Here is a 13,642-nt window from a genome sequence, read left to right as displayed (position 1 = left end):
AAGGGTGAAAGTGTCCGTGAGGTTTTGGTATGACACCGAAGGTCTTAAAAGGCCCTCTCAAGTGTTGGAAACAATTATTTCCCACTGGCACTGGGGGGTCTCTTTCACCTATTGCTCGCTGCTTCCCTTTTGCCACCAACCGAATAGCCACCGGGGAAATTTGTCTAATTAAAATCGAGCTTTTCCCTTGCGGGCTTTAGTCGAACCTTCCTGTTCCCGTTCGCAACCGTGCCGGTGTGCTTATTTTCTGTCGTTCGGTTAGTCTATTGTTTTTCTTGGATGATGCACACACACACACACACACACACCGAGAGTCACAGTCGGAACGTTCGGAATGGAATGTAATGGGTGCGCGATTATTGTGACAATAAATTACGGAATTGCATCGTGCTGCCACTGCTCGGCACGGCACCCGCACCCATCACAGGGTAAGAAACCGCCGCAGTTCGACGGTGCAAACGGTGTCTTTACGTAAAACCGCACGCACTGCGCAAGAAAGAAAAGCACACCAGCATTCGTTTTTTGTTTTCTTTTCCATTCCGCTCGTTGGGGTTTTGTTTCATGGCAAGCGCATCACAATCGCACCACCAATCACGCACACCGGCGGCACGCGATGCCTGCTCCTGCTCGAGTTCGATGATCGTACGTACCGAGAGGGTGGCATTTCCCGCGCTTTCACCCATCTTGGTGTCGGAGGGGGAAACTGGTGCAACGCGCATTTTTCTCTACGCGGATGATCATGCTTGATCTTCACGCGAGCTGGTAAATGTGTGAAGATTTGCGCAGCGCCGTGTGAGCGCGCGCGCACCCACCTTGAGCTTATCACGCGCGTATAACTCACTGCTGGGTGTCCGTTTGTGTTGAAAAGTGCAAAGCTGGCAGTGAGCAGCGCTTGAACGATGTTTGAGAAAACTGTCTTTTTTGTAACGCTGTTTTGTTTATTTTGAGGAGTTTCTTTTTGTTACCGTGTGATAAGACACTGCAGGAGTGGATGTATCGTGGGAACTGCTTTCTTTCGACCAGGATATCATTTGAATATATGTGGCGAAGAAAAAGCGCCGGAAAATAGTTTGGGAAAGTTTTGTTGGCCATGTTTGCAAACAATCGGCCAGGCGATGTGAAAAAAACAGTCATCGAACAAATAGCTAAAGAGAATGTTGGGAGGATGGTTTAATTGCTGATACTATTGTTATGACGTATTGTGTTGACTGAATTAATGAAGTAATTCCATGATTGGGCATAATACTATCGAAAAGCTTAAAGTTTTGATTTGATTTAATAACTTCGACAGCTTCATGATAGGAAAGGTACATTACCTTTCATCAAACATTGGAAATGGTCACAATTTAATTCGATTTTCCCTTCATTCCGGTCCATTAAATCTTTATGAATCATCGCAAAGGTGTTACTACATCTGCTATAAATCCCTTCGCTGATGCCATCAGACACACGCCGATATCGAATTATGAGCAAAACTGATTTATCCAGCAGACCAGATTTTAAACAATACGTTTGGCTCTTTTATAGCATTAAATGCGCCTTAAATTTTATCATCCCAGTCATCACCCTTGCTATATCCACCTTTTTAACGATTTATTACGACTTTCGCTCCCTCAAGCGGGGAACAGCTTCGGTAGAAATCCGTAAAGGTTGTCGGCGGTGGCAAATTAAATCCTTCTCGAACCTTCCCGATCGGTTGAAACTCTCCCGATCGTAATGCCACAATCCCAACAGGGAAAAAACCCCCTAATGAAGGCGCCCCAAACGCGTTAAGCATACCCCCCGGTACCTTTGATGTTGCCCTTTGCCCTTTTCGCAAAACGAGATTCGTGCGGCCAGAAAGGGATTAGGACCTCTGTTTGGTGTGTAAAAGGTTTGCTGGCAGTTGTTACCTGCGAATCGAGATTAATGCCCTTTTTGGTGGTCACATTCGGGGATCAATATTGAACCAGTTGGCCATAAAGTTCACAAGCCTGTTCCTCGTTCGTACGCGGAAAGGTCATTAAAGCAGGGGCGATGGGTAAGATAAAGCGAAAACTCGGCAAAAACATTACTTCGGGGGCTTACAAGTCGGGATGGTGATACAATTTTTAACATCTATTTCCGTGTTAGACACGCTTAAGTTGCGTTATCGAGCGACACGATTTAATCAATTGTTTTCCTCTCGCTGTTTTCATCCACAGACGACCATCAAAATCTACACGGCTTGCCTGCGGCAGGACATCGAGTACAAAACGCTCGGCATCTCGTATGATGCCACCAGCAAGAGTGTCGTACAGCAGGTTCTTCGAAGGTAGGCTCAATTTCCCTTTTAAAAATACCTCTTCATACAAGTCCTAGCTTTGGGTTCTTTCTATCTTCAGTTAGCTAATATTGGATTCTGGTTTCATTATTTCAGATGCAAAATGCGCCATCGAGATCCGCGGTTGTTTTACCTCACGATGGAAGTCACTGTACGTCGGCCGGGTGTGAAATCCGTGCTCGAGTTAGACGACGAAGCACGACCAGCGCTATTACAGGCCTGCCATCCCAAGGGTGACTCCAGGTACGAATGGAAAAACCACACACGAATGTGCCAATGTTCCATCGGAACTCACGTGATTAACCGTTTCCATCCTCATCTCCTTTCGGCAGGTTTTGTCTCCAGCAAAAACCGGGTGGTCTAATACGGGTACACACCTCAGCGCTACAGCCCAACTCCCAGTACAAGTCGCTACTCATCTCGGAGGAGACAACCTCAGACGAGCTGCTGTCGCTGCTACTCTCCTGCTACAACTCGATCGAACCGGTGGAACAATTTTCCCTGTACGAGGTGTGCCCCGGCCAGGAGTATCAGCGCAAACTGCACCCGGACGATCTGCCCCTGAAGACACAGCTGCAGCGCCAGCAAAAGGGCGAGATTATGCATTTTCTCGTACGCCGTAATCCAAACTACCCGCGTCGCCGTCAGCTGCTCGCCACCATTGCCGAATCGAAACACTTTATCCTCAACACGTCCCTGGACTCCGCGAACGTACAGCTACCGGCAGCGGGCATACACCACCATCATCTGCATCATCAGCAGCCACAGCACCACCACCACCATCATCATCGGTTGTCGCTTCATTCGGGCAGTTTTTCGCTCGGGCCCACCGGTACGCCCACCAACACCTTCATCTCGGACATTGTGGATGGGTTGAGCTCGCTGAACGATCTGCCGGCTGAGGCGAAGAGTCTGCGGCTTAAGGAGAGTAGTACCTTCTGTCCTGCGTCGCTCGACGATTCGGCCACCTCGACCGATTCGGCTGACTCGACCGAATCGTCCTCATCGTCCTGTTCGTCCTTTTCCTCCCTTTCGTCCGACTCGTCCTTCGAGGAGCCGGAAAAGCCGACCATCGATAGCGCGAGCAGTGTAACGAACGCGAGCCCCTGCCACCAAGCACCGCCAGAAGTGAAGAGTAAAAATAGTGCCCAGCACCAGCAGCCACCACCCCGGCCGGCCAAATCGTCCACCATGCTGGCGGCACTTAGCCGACCGGCGTTGTTGCCTGCCTCCACGCTGGCCGCCCCGTCGTACAATCCCGTGTACAACATACGTGAAATTCGTACCGTCAGTCAGTCGTTTTCGGCACTTGGGATTGACAAAAAGCTGGCAGACATTCGTAGCGGCGTGAAAACGGGCCCCACCGAGAGCGGCACGGCGCGGAGTAGCGCCCTGTTGAAGGAGATGGTTAACACGGACCCGGCAAAGGGTGTCGGTAACTTTGTCTACATTTAGACGCCGGTGCCGAGGCCCGCACAATACGAATCGTCTTTCGGGCACAGGAACATGTTGGCGAGTGTTTGTAATGCTGCTATCATCCTAGTCTTAGCTGTAATCGTAAAACAAAGCAGAATCATCCACACGGGGAAGGCGGAAAGAATTTGGAGGCTGCCGTCGAGCGAGCGGAAGCGTTAAAAGTGCCTTATCCGGCATCGTGTAGAGACAATCGGAATGAATCCTATTTCGTAGTTTGTGTGGGCACCGAAACAGAATCCAAACACTGTACAGATTACCAGGTAGATTGGGTTGGGAAGCGAGCCTGTAGGAAGCCAAATAGGAGCCAGAAGGCACACACATACACACCCTGGTTCATGGAGAAACGAATGTAACGAATGCCCCAATCCTGGTGTGGAATTGGGTGGAAGTGAACATCGATGTTGTTGTGCTGCATGCCAAAGAGTTTTTAATCAGCTAGCTAACGTAAGGAAATTGTTTTAAGACACGAACCCTTGAGCATACGCGCAGTTTACAAATCATATGCACCATTAGCCAAAGCCTTAAAAAACGCGTACGGCGACGGGCGACTACTACACTCCGTAGTCCGTTCGATCGTTGCCGAGAAACTATAGAAATACCAAATGAAAAGTACTTTTATCATCTGAAACAGACGGTAGAGGGTAGATGAGTGTTTATGAGAGCGCTTGTTGCCTTTGTCCGTATGCTGGAATTATTACTATTTTCTCCTTCTTTCTCTACGCTACCGTACATTTAGCTAGTGCTTAAAGTTTAGCGAACGAAGCAATATAAACTTGTATACACTGTATTGGAACTATATGTCTATAAACAGCAGCTACATGTGTATGAATCCCTTTTACTCTCTTACGCTATCGATATATTTTATCTCCCCCCAACTCTTTACACGTGTCTATCAGATGTATTTTTATTAACTCGTAAGTAAGTTATCAACTGAAATATAAAGTAGAGATATTATAAAGCCAGAAATTGTTTAAAATGTTTCCACTTTTTTAGTTTGCCAAAATGAACGAAAGAACGACTTAATAACACTTTTCTTTTTAATTGATTCATTACAAACTCCATCAATAACTTCATTTAGTTGGAACTCAAAGTAAAGAAAGATGGAATTGGAAAATGAAGCCTTTCAAAGGATTGAAGAAATTCATTGATATTTCTCGCTTGCTTTTGTTATGCTTTCTAAGGCTCGTAAAGGTCCTAGGTTGATAAATCATGGAGTTGAAAGATTTGAAGCCTTATCGTCGTCTTAGCAGCTTCTTGGGGTACTATGGAACATATTCTTCATAGTCTTGCCGTGGTCATTTAATATTTTTCTTATTTCTCCATTACTCCATCACTTCCACTTCATCACTGTGAATCATTTTTATTTTATTGATATATTTAATAATAATGGGTTGACATTTTATGTAACTCATTAAAAGAATTATAATATTTGAGTTGAATGATTTTCAAAAGAAAAGTTTCACAACTTTCGCAAAACGTTGCACGCCCGTTAAGGTTCGTCTAATAACATGTGTGTCTATAAATCTCTCAAAAAAGACAGTAAACAAGCTACACATCCTACATTTCGTTCCCACAAGTGGTGCAGTTGTTTTCAAAACATAAACCCAAAACCGTTCGGCAACACGTGGTCCAATCCGAACGCAAAAAAGGGGTTTTCCAGCCTTCGCTTTTCCCGGTGACACTTGCTTGATGTTATGTCGATGAAAAATGGAAACCAGCAACCGAACCATCAACCGAACCGGTGCGTTCAAGTGGCTCTGCTACCCTTGGACCAATTAGTTTACCGGGTGTTTAAGTAGGACATGGGTCTCTTGACGTACAGCGTTCTCTATCCCGGTGTCGTTAACTCTTCAAACCTAACAACGGTCGCTGATTTGAATCTCAAGAGGGTGCACTGATGGGGGAATAATTATATTCAAATTTACGCCATCAAAACCGCTAACCAGCGGTTCCTGCGCAGGTTGTATCCCGATAGTTTCATTTTCAGCGCTTCTCGCGTGCACTTGCTGCTAGCGTGTAAGGCTACACCATGCTGCACCACGGACGATTACCGCGATTGACTATCGGAAGAATCCAAAGTTATCAACAGGATTCCTTCCACGAGCTCATAAACTTGATCCGATGCATTTTCTTGCCTGAGATACTCGTTTCCGTTGTCGAAACTTACCGCAACGACAACGGTGTTCTTAAGGAAGGTAGCAAACGAACCGAGTGGTAGTCATTTGCAACCAAAACGGGGTCGGACATTGGATTTGCATTTGCGCTCGCAACAGCTTGCGGATCTCTGTGTGCTGTTTCAAGAGATCATCCACCAACCACGGTACGAAGCCGTGCAATAAGGCATCGGAAACTTTTCCCATCCGATCCACAGACTAAAGTGGTGGCGATGGTTTATGCTCGCTGAAGGAAACTGTTTAATGCAGAAGTTGTTGTCGTCTGGGTGCTTGAGAACAGCCCCGGATGTTTGGGTACAGATTGCCCTGCAAGGAAACTTGCACCGACGGTACAAGAACTTCTCGAGTGTATCGAGCACTCTGGCGCTCGTTTTAAGGTAAATAATGTAACAAGGTCGGTGTAATATGCATTTTCCGACACATTCGGCTTTGGTATGTCTCACAAACTTTGGCGAGCGTTTCGGTGATGGCTTTGGAAGAATTTTATGTGTGCTTTGCGTTGTGAGCGAATTCCGGGGGGAGGTTTTTGACGAGGCTATGTTGGTGTTTGTTTTTGTAGAATTGGTTTTGGTGTAGTATTGACACTACGTAGGCCTTTTGGGATAATTTTAGTACCGTCAGAAGAGCATTAATCTGTGCATTTTAAATTTTTATGGTTGCTTTGTTAAGCGTTAATATTTTTCATCGCTCATCTGAATAGCTCACTAAAGCTTTTGATTCATCAATCAATACATTTTCTGTCGTGTCTGTTATTCAATTTATTTACATTTCAATTAGCATTGTTATAATGAGAATCGATATTATCCTGTGATTCAATTTGTTATTGAATGAATTAATTTTTCTAAATTATTCTGTAGCAGGATATAAGTTAATGCTTTCGACATTGTTAATTAAGAATGTCAAGTCAACAGTGATACATACAGTGATTGAAATATCTGTTACAAGAATTGATCTCTGTAGCGTGTATCGAATTCCTAAAAAACAGAGGCGCATAAATAATCCCTTCTACATTAACATAGAAGATGGATTGATGTGGAACTTTCAAAATAAGGATTCTATCGAAAGGATTTAGAATGGAGAATTGTCATTGAATTTGGTGTGGAGTCTTGAAAATTTTAGACAATAAAAATGTTGTCTCTTTCAAGGCACTCAGAAGAAAGAAGAGGATCCGATCCTGATTTCAGGACATTAATATGTTTGCCAGAAGACAATAAATGATAGCTTCATCAAACTATACAACGTAACAACGAGGAGCGTGTGGTGAAATCATTGAACATATTACAGCTCAGCCTTACTTACATACTTATCTTGTGCTAGTATCGCTACGAGGTCTTGAAATAAAGTACAATTTATCATAAATCTCAATTCAATATTTCCCTTTGCAATCAGCAATAATCCTATTATCCAATCATTTCAATCGTCTAGAATTGTTTCCTGTAGAATGTGATGTGGTATTATATCCCACCATGGTGGGATAATCCGAACAGTAAAATGCAAGTCACGGTACAACATAACCTGGCTCATATTCAATTCCACATCATGCTTAACACACATCACATCACATTCCCGATTGTAACTGCAGCAGCAAAAGCATAACGTTTTGTTGGTTTGAAACAAACAAATGGTCGCTGGTCGCTCCGCGTTCTTCGGCGTTGTGTAAATAATAAACACATGCCGCGTGATCCTGCTGTGGACCACCGTGCTGGTACGGTGGAAGGATGCATTCGTGAGCTGATCCTCACCGACTGCAGGGACTTTATAAACACGATAATTTAATAACAAAACATTTAAATGAAAATCCTCACAACAATCGGACGGTCCCGTTGATGGAGGAGAGGTGTCGTCGGCGCAGAGGGTGGGCAGTAAAATGACGCGAACCCTACCCGTCAGTATCAGGGTGGTGCCATGGACGCCGGGTAAGAACCGGAAATGAGAAATAAGGATTAAAAATGTATCACCTTCATTGTGTACCAGCCGAGTGTGCATGTTACACCGGACTGAGCAGTGCAGCATTTCACGCCATGTTTGTAAGCATTGGAATGGAGAATTATGTAAATCGGTACCATAAAAACAAATATAATCCGCCGGGTTGGTGAGATTGGTGCTCGGTCCGCTTGTCCGGATAGGGCGGAAAACACATTTACAACCGGCGAGAGTCGGTGTTTTGTTTGGCAATTAATTTTCCCCGGCGCACTGTTAGTATTCTCACGATCCTTTACGATTTCCGCTCGGATCCGTCGGATGGAAACGTTTATCGTGGCGTGCAGATGATTCAGCTGCTTTGGGACATAATGGAGGTGGGTGGGTGGAGATTCCTCCATCGGTGGAGTTGTGATTGGCAAGCAGAAGATATGGTGTAGCTAAATTTAGCGATCGAGAGTCATTGCCTTTTTTGGTCAGTTTCGCCAATTTGCCCAATATTGATTGCAGCTTGTTAGGAAAGGTTGGCTCTCTATTGCACAATATTACTGTGTACACATCTCTCCCGAAAATCGCCTCCAGGTTGAATTGTTTCATTGCGTGTCACAATTACAGGTACAGTCGTTGGGGTGTCTAGAAATGCTCATCCATTTTAGCCGGCGACTTCTTGTCTAGTAATAAAATTATTATTTTAAGGCACCAATAGCTTACCAGCGTTGTAGAGTCTTTAGTTTATATAATACAATTATTTTTGAATAATAATACTTTACTCCTTCTTCACACATTAATAGACATGTTTTATATTGCTTTGCAACTTTTGCATCAACCCAAGAACGCTCGATCAATTGATGAGTGAGCTACAACACGCAACCGGGAGATAAGATAAACCCGCGAACGCACACGCATTCCGCGGAGATTTGGAGCTCTCTCTCTCTCTCTCTCTTTGTCTCTCTGATTTGCTCCCGCGAATGCGCGAATTCCATCGCACAACTACCATTCAGTCTAACGCTGCGCACTGGAACAAACACTTTGAAGATGGCGCACCGGCCCTATTTAAACCACCCTCGGGGCCACTGATTGTGTCAATTCAATCAACAACGATTGCTCGGTAAGGGCAACGCCATCTCCTGCAACATAGACAGTGAAGTGAAGCAATTGATTCTGTCCCAGTGATACTCCAACCAAGCGCCCCTAATCATGGCCAGCCGGAAGATAACACCCATGTTTAACGATTACGTGTACGAGGCGATCCGACGGATCGCGGTCGAGCAGGGCTTTACGCCGGATCTGTTTTCGGTGGATTTTGACGAGGAGACGCGCCTCGAGTGTGACGGGTACGTGAGCTTCGTGTTCAAGGCCATCATCAATGGAGACGACCGGGAGTTTACGCTGTGGTGCAAGGTGCCGCCAAACGATGACAAACGTTCGCTGGAGTTGTTCAAGCGTGAGTGCTTCTTCTACCGCGAAACGTTGCACGGGTTCTACGAGTTCCAGGCGGAGAAAGGGGTGCCGGAGGAGTCTGGTGAAGGGTTTTACGCGACACCGAAATGCTATCTGGCACACTGCAACACGGACAAACCGGAACCGGAGGCGTTGATCATGCTGGAGTACAACGAAGCGTTCGAGACGTGGGACTGGGACAAGCTGGAACCGATCAATCTGGAACATACGCGTCTGGTGATGCAGCAGCTCGGCCGATTGCATGCGCTATCGTTCGCGATGAAGGAACAGCGCCCGGAAGCGTTTGATCAGTACAAGCAGGCCGGTGTGGTCGCCGGGGAGCAGGACAGCGGTTTGATCACACTTATGAAGGAGTCGTTCGATCGCGCACTCACCACCATGAAAACCCGGTTCGAGACGGAACAGGAGCGTATCACCGCGGTGAAGGATGCTGTGTTCGAAAGTCTCAAGAAGTGTTGCGATCCGGCCACTGCAGAACCGTACTGTGTGGTCACGCACGGAGATTGCTGGATCAATAATCTTATCTACTCGCATAATGAGGTAAGCAATCGATAAGCCGCTCGAGCACTTGTAACGTTTTCCCCCCAAAACGCATGATAACGTTTATCGTTTACAGAACAACGTGGCAACGGGGGTTATATTGACTGACTGGCAATCATCCCGGTACGCTTCACCCATCCTGGATCTGTGCTACTTCTTCTTCATCTCTGCCGGGGAACAGTTCCGGCGGGACCATATGGATAGTTTGCTGCATCATTACCACGCCACGTTGGCAGACTTTCTCGCCAAACTCGGTGGGGATGCAACGCGTCAGTTCCCGCTGACCACGCTGCTGAGGCTCATGAAGCCGTACCGCGATTTGCTCGGGAGCTAGTTGCCTGCACATCCCGCGATCGCGTTGCGAGTTCGTTAACCATATTCCGTTGTCGTGGAAACGCATCGAGAGCGCTGTGGTCGGAACAGTGGTTACCGATCCGATGTGATGCGCGGGACCATCGTTAGGCACCAACAAAAAACGTGCAAGTTGACGTGAAATCGTTGCTTAGAGGGCCAATGAACAAGCCCTGCACGAAAGAGACGTACATTGAGACACACCTGAAATGAGGGGTCCGATTGACTGTACGGCCGTAAATATAAAGTCAGATAAGATACCTCTCGTTTGAATGATTGCGCTGTTGTGGTGACTCGCTGGAAAGAACGTTCGCTGGTTGGCAACTTTACGTAACTTCGGAGATATTTGGCAGCCGTAACGTGGTGGAAATTAAACATGACTGATATGAATATGTCGACCATATCAACGATGGACGTTTGTGTATTCTGTGTGCAATATCACGTACAACGAAGACCACTAAGTATTAGAAATGTATGTACAAGGTAACAGACAGAACATAAGAGAGGTGTAAGGAAATTAAGTCAATAGATGAGATACTTCAATTTTACAGAATAATATCATATACAGGTTTTATCAAGAAGATGGGCAGAATAAGGCCTATGTGACACGATGGTTGATGAAGGTGAGATTTGATTAACAACCTCCGACCTGCATTAGCCTAAACTCCGAGGATTGAGACCATGGGATGAGATATGTGCGATTGAGGTTGAGATATTTAAGATATTCTACAAATTTAAATGATCTTGATCTTTATTCTTGAAATGAAATGACTTTCTAAATATACCCAAGATGCTACAAATCCCATTTATCCAACTACCGAACAGGCTGCTTCGGTAAGGCATGCAAATCAAGAAATGTAAAAAATGACCAGCCAGAGTATTCAAAAGTATGTGATTCTAAGAACAAAAAATATGGCTCATTTAGATGATTTTAAACCATATCTTAAAAAAGCTGGCATTATGCATACATTCAATTGATATGAAACTAAACTTTTCCAAGAAATTCTGAAAAATCTTCAATGAAATTCTAGTAATTTATCCCAGACGTTAATATCTTTCATTAGAGATCCTATCCTTCTGTACATTTCTTAATAGCTCAAATCGACTAGCTCGACCAGATATCCTTAAAGAGAAACTATCTCTACGGGATGGCATTCCATTAGCATAGCAGATTCAAGAGTACAAAGGCTTTAAACGCTTTAAAAAAAAAGCATGAGATGCCTTAACCCGATATCCGACATCCAAGTGTGTCTCAAGCAGGACGAAGAGATTGGTGGCAAATGAACTTCACGAACGATTAGGCAGCTAACTCGGTGCTGCCACGTTAAAGGGATCGCTGCCAATTTCTGAAAAGTTTGCTGCAAAAACTTCTTCTGCATGAGCAGCGTTAGTATATTGCGCGTAACTAACAGCCCGGTTATAGCAGAGCTTGCCTGGAAAAAGTGTTTGCTAAGGACTAAATGAACTACTTTACAGACAAAACAACCTCTTGGCCGGTACTGTGATTTGTTGTTCCGCATGAAGAATGAGCCTCCCGGTAGCTTCAGTTGTGTCGTATTGCCTTTCCTTACAACACGTTTTACTTTTACTGTTTTCATTCAGACAGTGTTTTACATTTTTCTCTAATGCATCGCCCTTCTCCTCGCCGTCCGTTGTCCGGCACTGCGAAGGCGTGTCATGTTTTTGTAAGAGTATTTTCTTGTTGCTTCCCGTGCTGTCCGCCTTTTCATTCACATTTTCCATCGCATCCCTTGAGCGGGTCTGCATTCGTACCAAGGGATGCAACAGCACAAATATGCAGATTAAGTCAGGATGGTTGTGTTGGCGTTCACTGAGGCTCCTGGTCGGCTTCATAGTTTCCATAATCGTCGATTAAGTGCCGTGGATCTGGCAGGGGTGTGTTTTTTCTTCTTCTCCGTGTGTCTTTGCAGGAGGGAAAGCGTACAAATACAAGGTTATCCTTACTCACTTGAACGGATTCCGGGAACAGATTCCGTAATGCGATGCAGTTCAGTGCGTGAGATGAGTTGTTTTGTTCATCCGCTCATCCACTGCATGCGTATTATTCTTCAATCCTTTTTTTCTTCCAATCCCAAGTTCCTTGGTCCCTCCCGTACCATTCTTCGTTCGGAGCACGTGCTCAGATGTCAGCCTCGTACGAGCGGTACTGTCGTTTAAGGTTCGCTTCCTGTGTGCCGCTACGCTGTCATGTGTTTTATGCTTTTCGGAACAAAACTCCACTTTTCTAGTCACTGTTTTTTGATCTTCTTCGGTTGCTGTTGCGAAGGCAAAGGACGTGTTTTTTGTAACTCACAATAATAAAACAAAGACAAATGAACCCCTACAGCACATGTTAGTTTGATGTGCTTTAGAAGCCGCTTTATAGCGTTCTGTGCTGTCGACGTTGTGCTGACAGGAAACGGCGTCGTCGCCGATCAAAAACAGTACATTTCTTTGTCTATAATCTCACAGACAGCATTACCATCGACATCTTTCGGGGCGGTAGGTGTTGGGTTTCCTGGAGGACTACACAATCGGTGGTCAATCCAAAACAAACTCATCCGAGTGAAGAATTTCGGGAACTTAGATTTGGAATACACCCATCAGCCATCAATTCCTGTCAAGTGTTGTGGAAAAAGGACGCACGGGTTAGATTATTATACAGTAGCCAACATTCCACCCGGAAGCCACAAAACCCGAAAAATACCCTTCTTTAAAAAAAAACATCTCCTCCAGTCTACGTGTTGAATATGCTTTAAAGGGTATGTAGGGTGGTAAAAAGTTGACCATAGCTTGAATTTTCAATCTGTTCCTTGTCTTTAGTATAAAAACCTTTAAAGCAATGTTAGATTTTATTGCCCACTGCTGTATTTAAAAAAACGCTTGTCAGTAGCACATTGATGAGGGTTGATGGTTGATGTGATTGCATGAATTATATATTTCCTCATGCATAAACCATTTGGGAAATCTTGGTCGTTTCTGCTGCTATGAATATTATGCACATCGAGAAAGGTGCTTGATTCAATTAATATATTGACCATCCTGCTGATGACTGTTTCAACCCAATCGGCCATTTGTTTGCTATAAACATAGTGAATACGAATGTTTGGAACTACAACTTCATTTCAGCAACTGGTTTGTAATCAAAATCACTACGTCAAAAAGGGGTGCATTTCTTAAATAAATTTTTATTTCATTATATTAACACATTGAGCTACCCTTCAGCAACGTATTTGATATGTAAATCAAGAACACATGTAGGATAATTATTAAAAACCAACTAACATTAATTGAATTTGTCAGCATAGCGGAGAAAATGCAAAGAAAGGAGAAAATGGCTCGCTCGAATACGCCAAAGCTTTTCTTTGTGTAATGCGGCTTGCATACTTTTAGGCGTTTAAGAAGTTCAAGCTTCTCT

At 44.7% G+C, this 13,642-nt stretch overlaps 2 protein-coding genes across 2 annotated transcripts in view; both read left to right on the top strand.

Annotated features, from left to right (window-relative positions):
* LOC128300978 (uncharacterized) overlaps nt 1-4,733 on the top strand; it is a 33,805-nt gene extending 29,072 nt beyond the window's left edge. Inside the window, exons 3-5 of the mRNA XM_053037256.1 lie at nt 2,184-2,293; nt 2,399-2,545; nt 2,635-4,733. Coding sequence (XP_052893216.1) covers nt 2,184-2,293; nt 2,399-2,545; nt 2,635-3,757 — 1,380 coding nt within the window. The 3' untranslated portion in view covers nt 3,758-4,733. The remainder of the gene's footprint in view (nt 1-2,183; nt 2,294-2,398; nt 2,546-2,634) is intronic.
* A 4,213-nt stretch (nt 4,734-8,946) lies between these two features.
* Nucleotides 8,947-10,530, top strand: LOC128303590 (uncharacterized). Its single transcript, XM_053040585.1, has 2 exons — nt 8,947-9,873; nt 9,950-10,530. Exons 1-2 carry the CDS (start codon nt 9,070-9,072, stop codon nt 10,205-10,207), a joined length of 1,062 nt encoding a protein of 353 aa, XP_052896545.1. The 5' UTR covers nt 8,947-9,069; the 3' UTR covers nt 10,208-10,530.
* Nucleotides 10,531-13,642: the final 3,112 nt, after the last annotated feature.

This window comes from Anopheles moucheti, chromosome 3 (assembly GCF_943734755.1).
Source record: "Anopheles moucheti chromosome 3, idAnoMoucSN_F20_07, whole genome shotgun sequence".
Taxonomy (NCBI): Eukaryota; Metazoa; Arthropoda; class Insecta; order Diptera; family Culicidae; genus Anopheles; species Anopheles moucheti.
The sequence above is the reverse complement of the archived record's forward strand: the minus strand, read 5'-3'. Positions and strand labels throughout refer to the sequence as shown.

Bases quoted from the DNA above. Each gene is read 5' to 3' on its own strand.
- LOC128303590 (XM_053040585.1), top strand. From the start codon at position 9,070: ATGGCCAGCCGGAAGATAACACCCATGTTTAACGATTACGTGTACGAG. The intron at 9,874-9,949 runs GTAAGCAATCGA...TATCGTTTACAG, and splicing joins TTATCTACTCGCATAATGAG to AACAACGTGGCAACGGGGGT.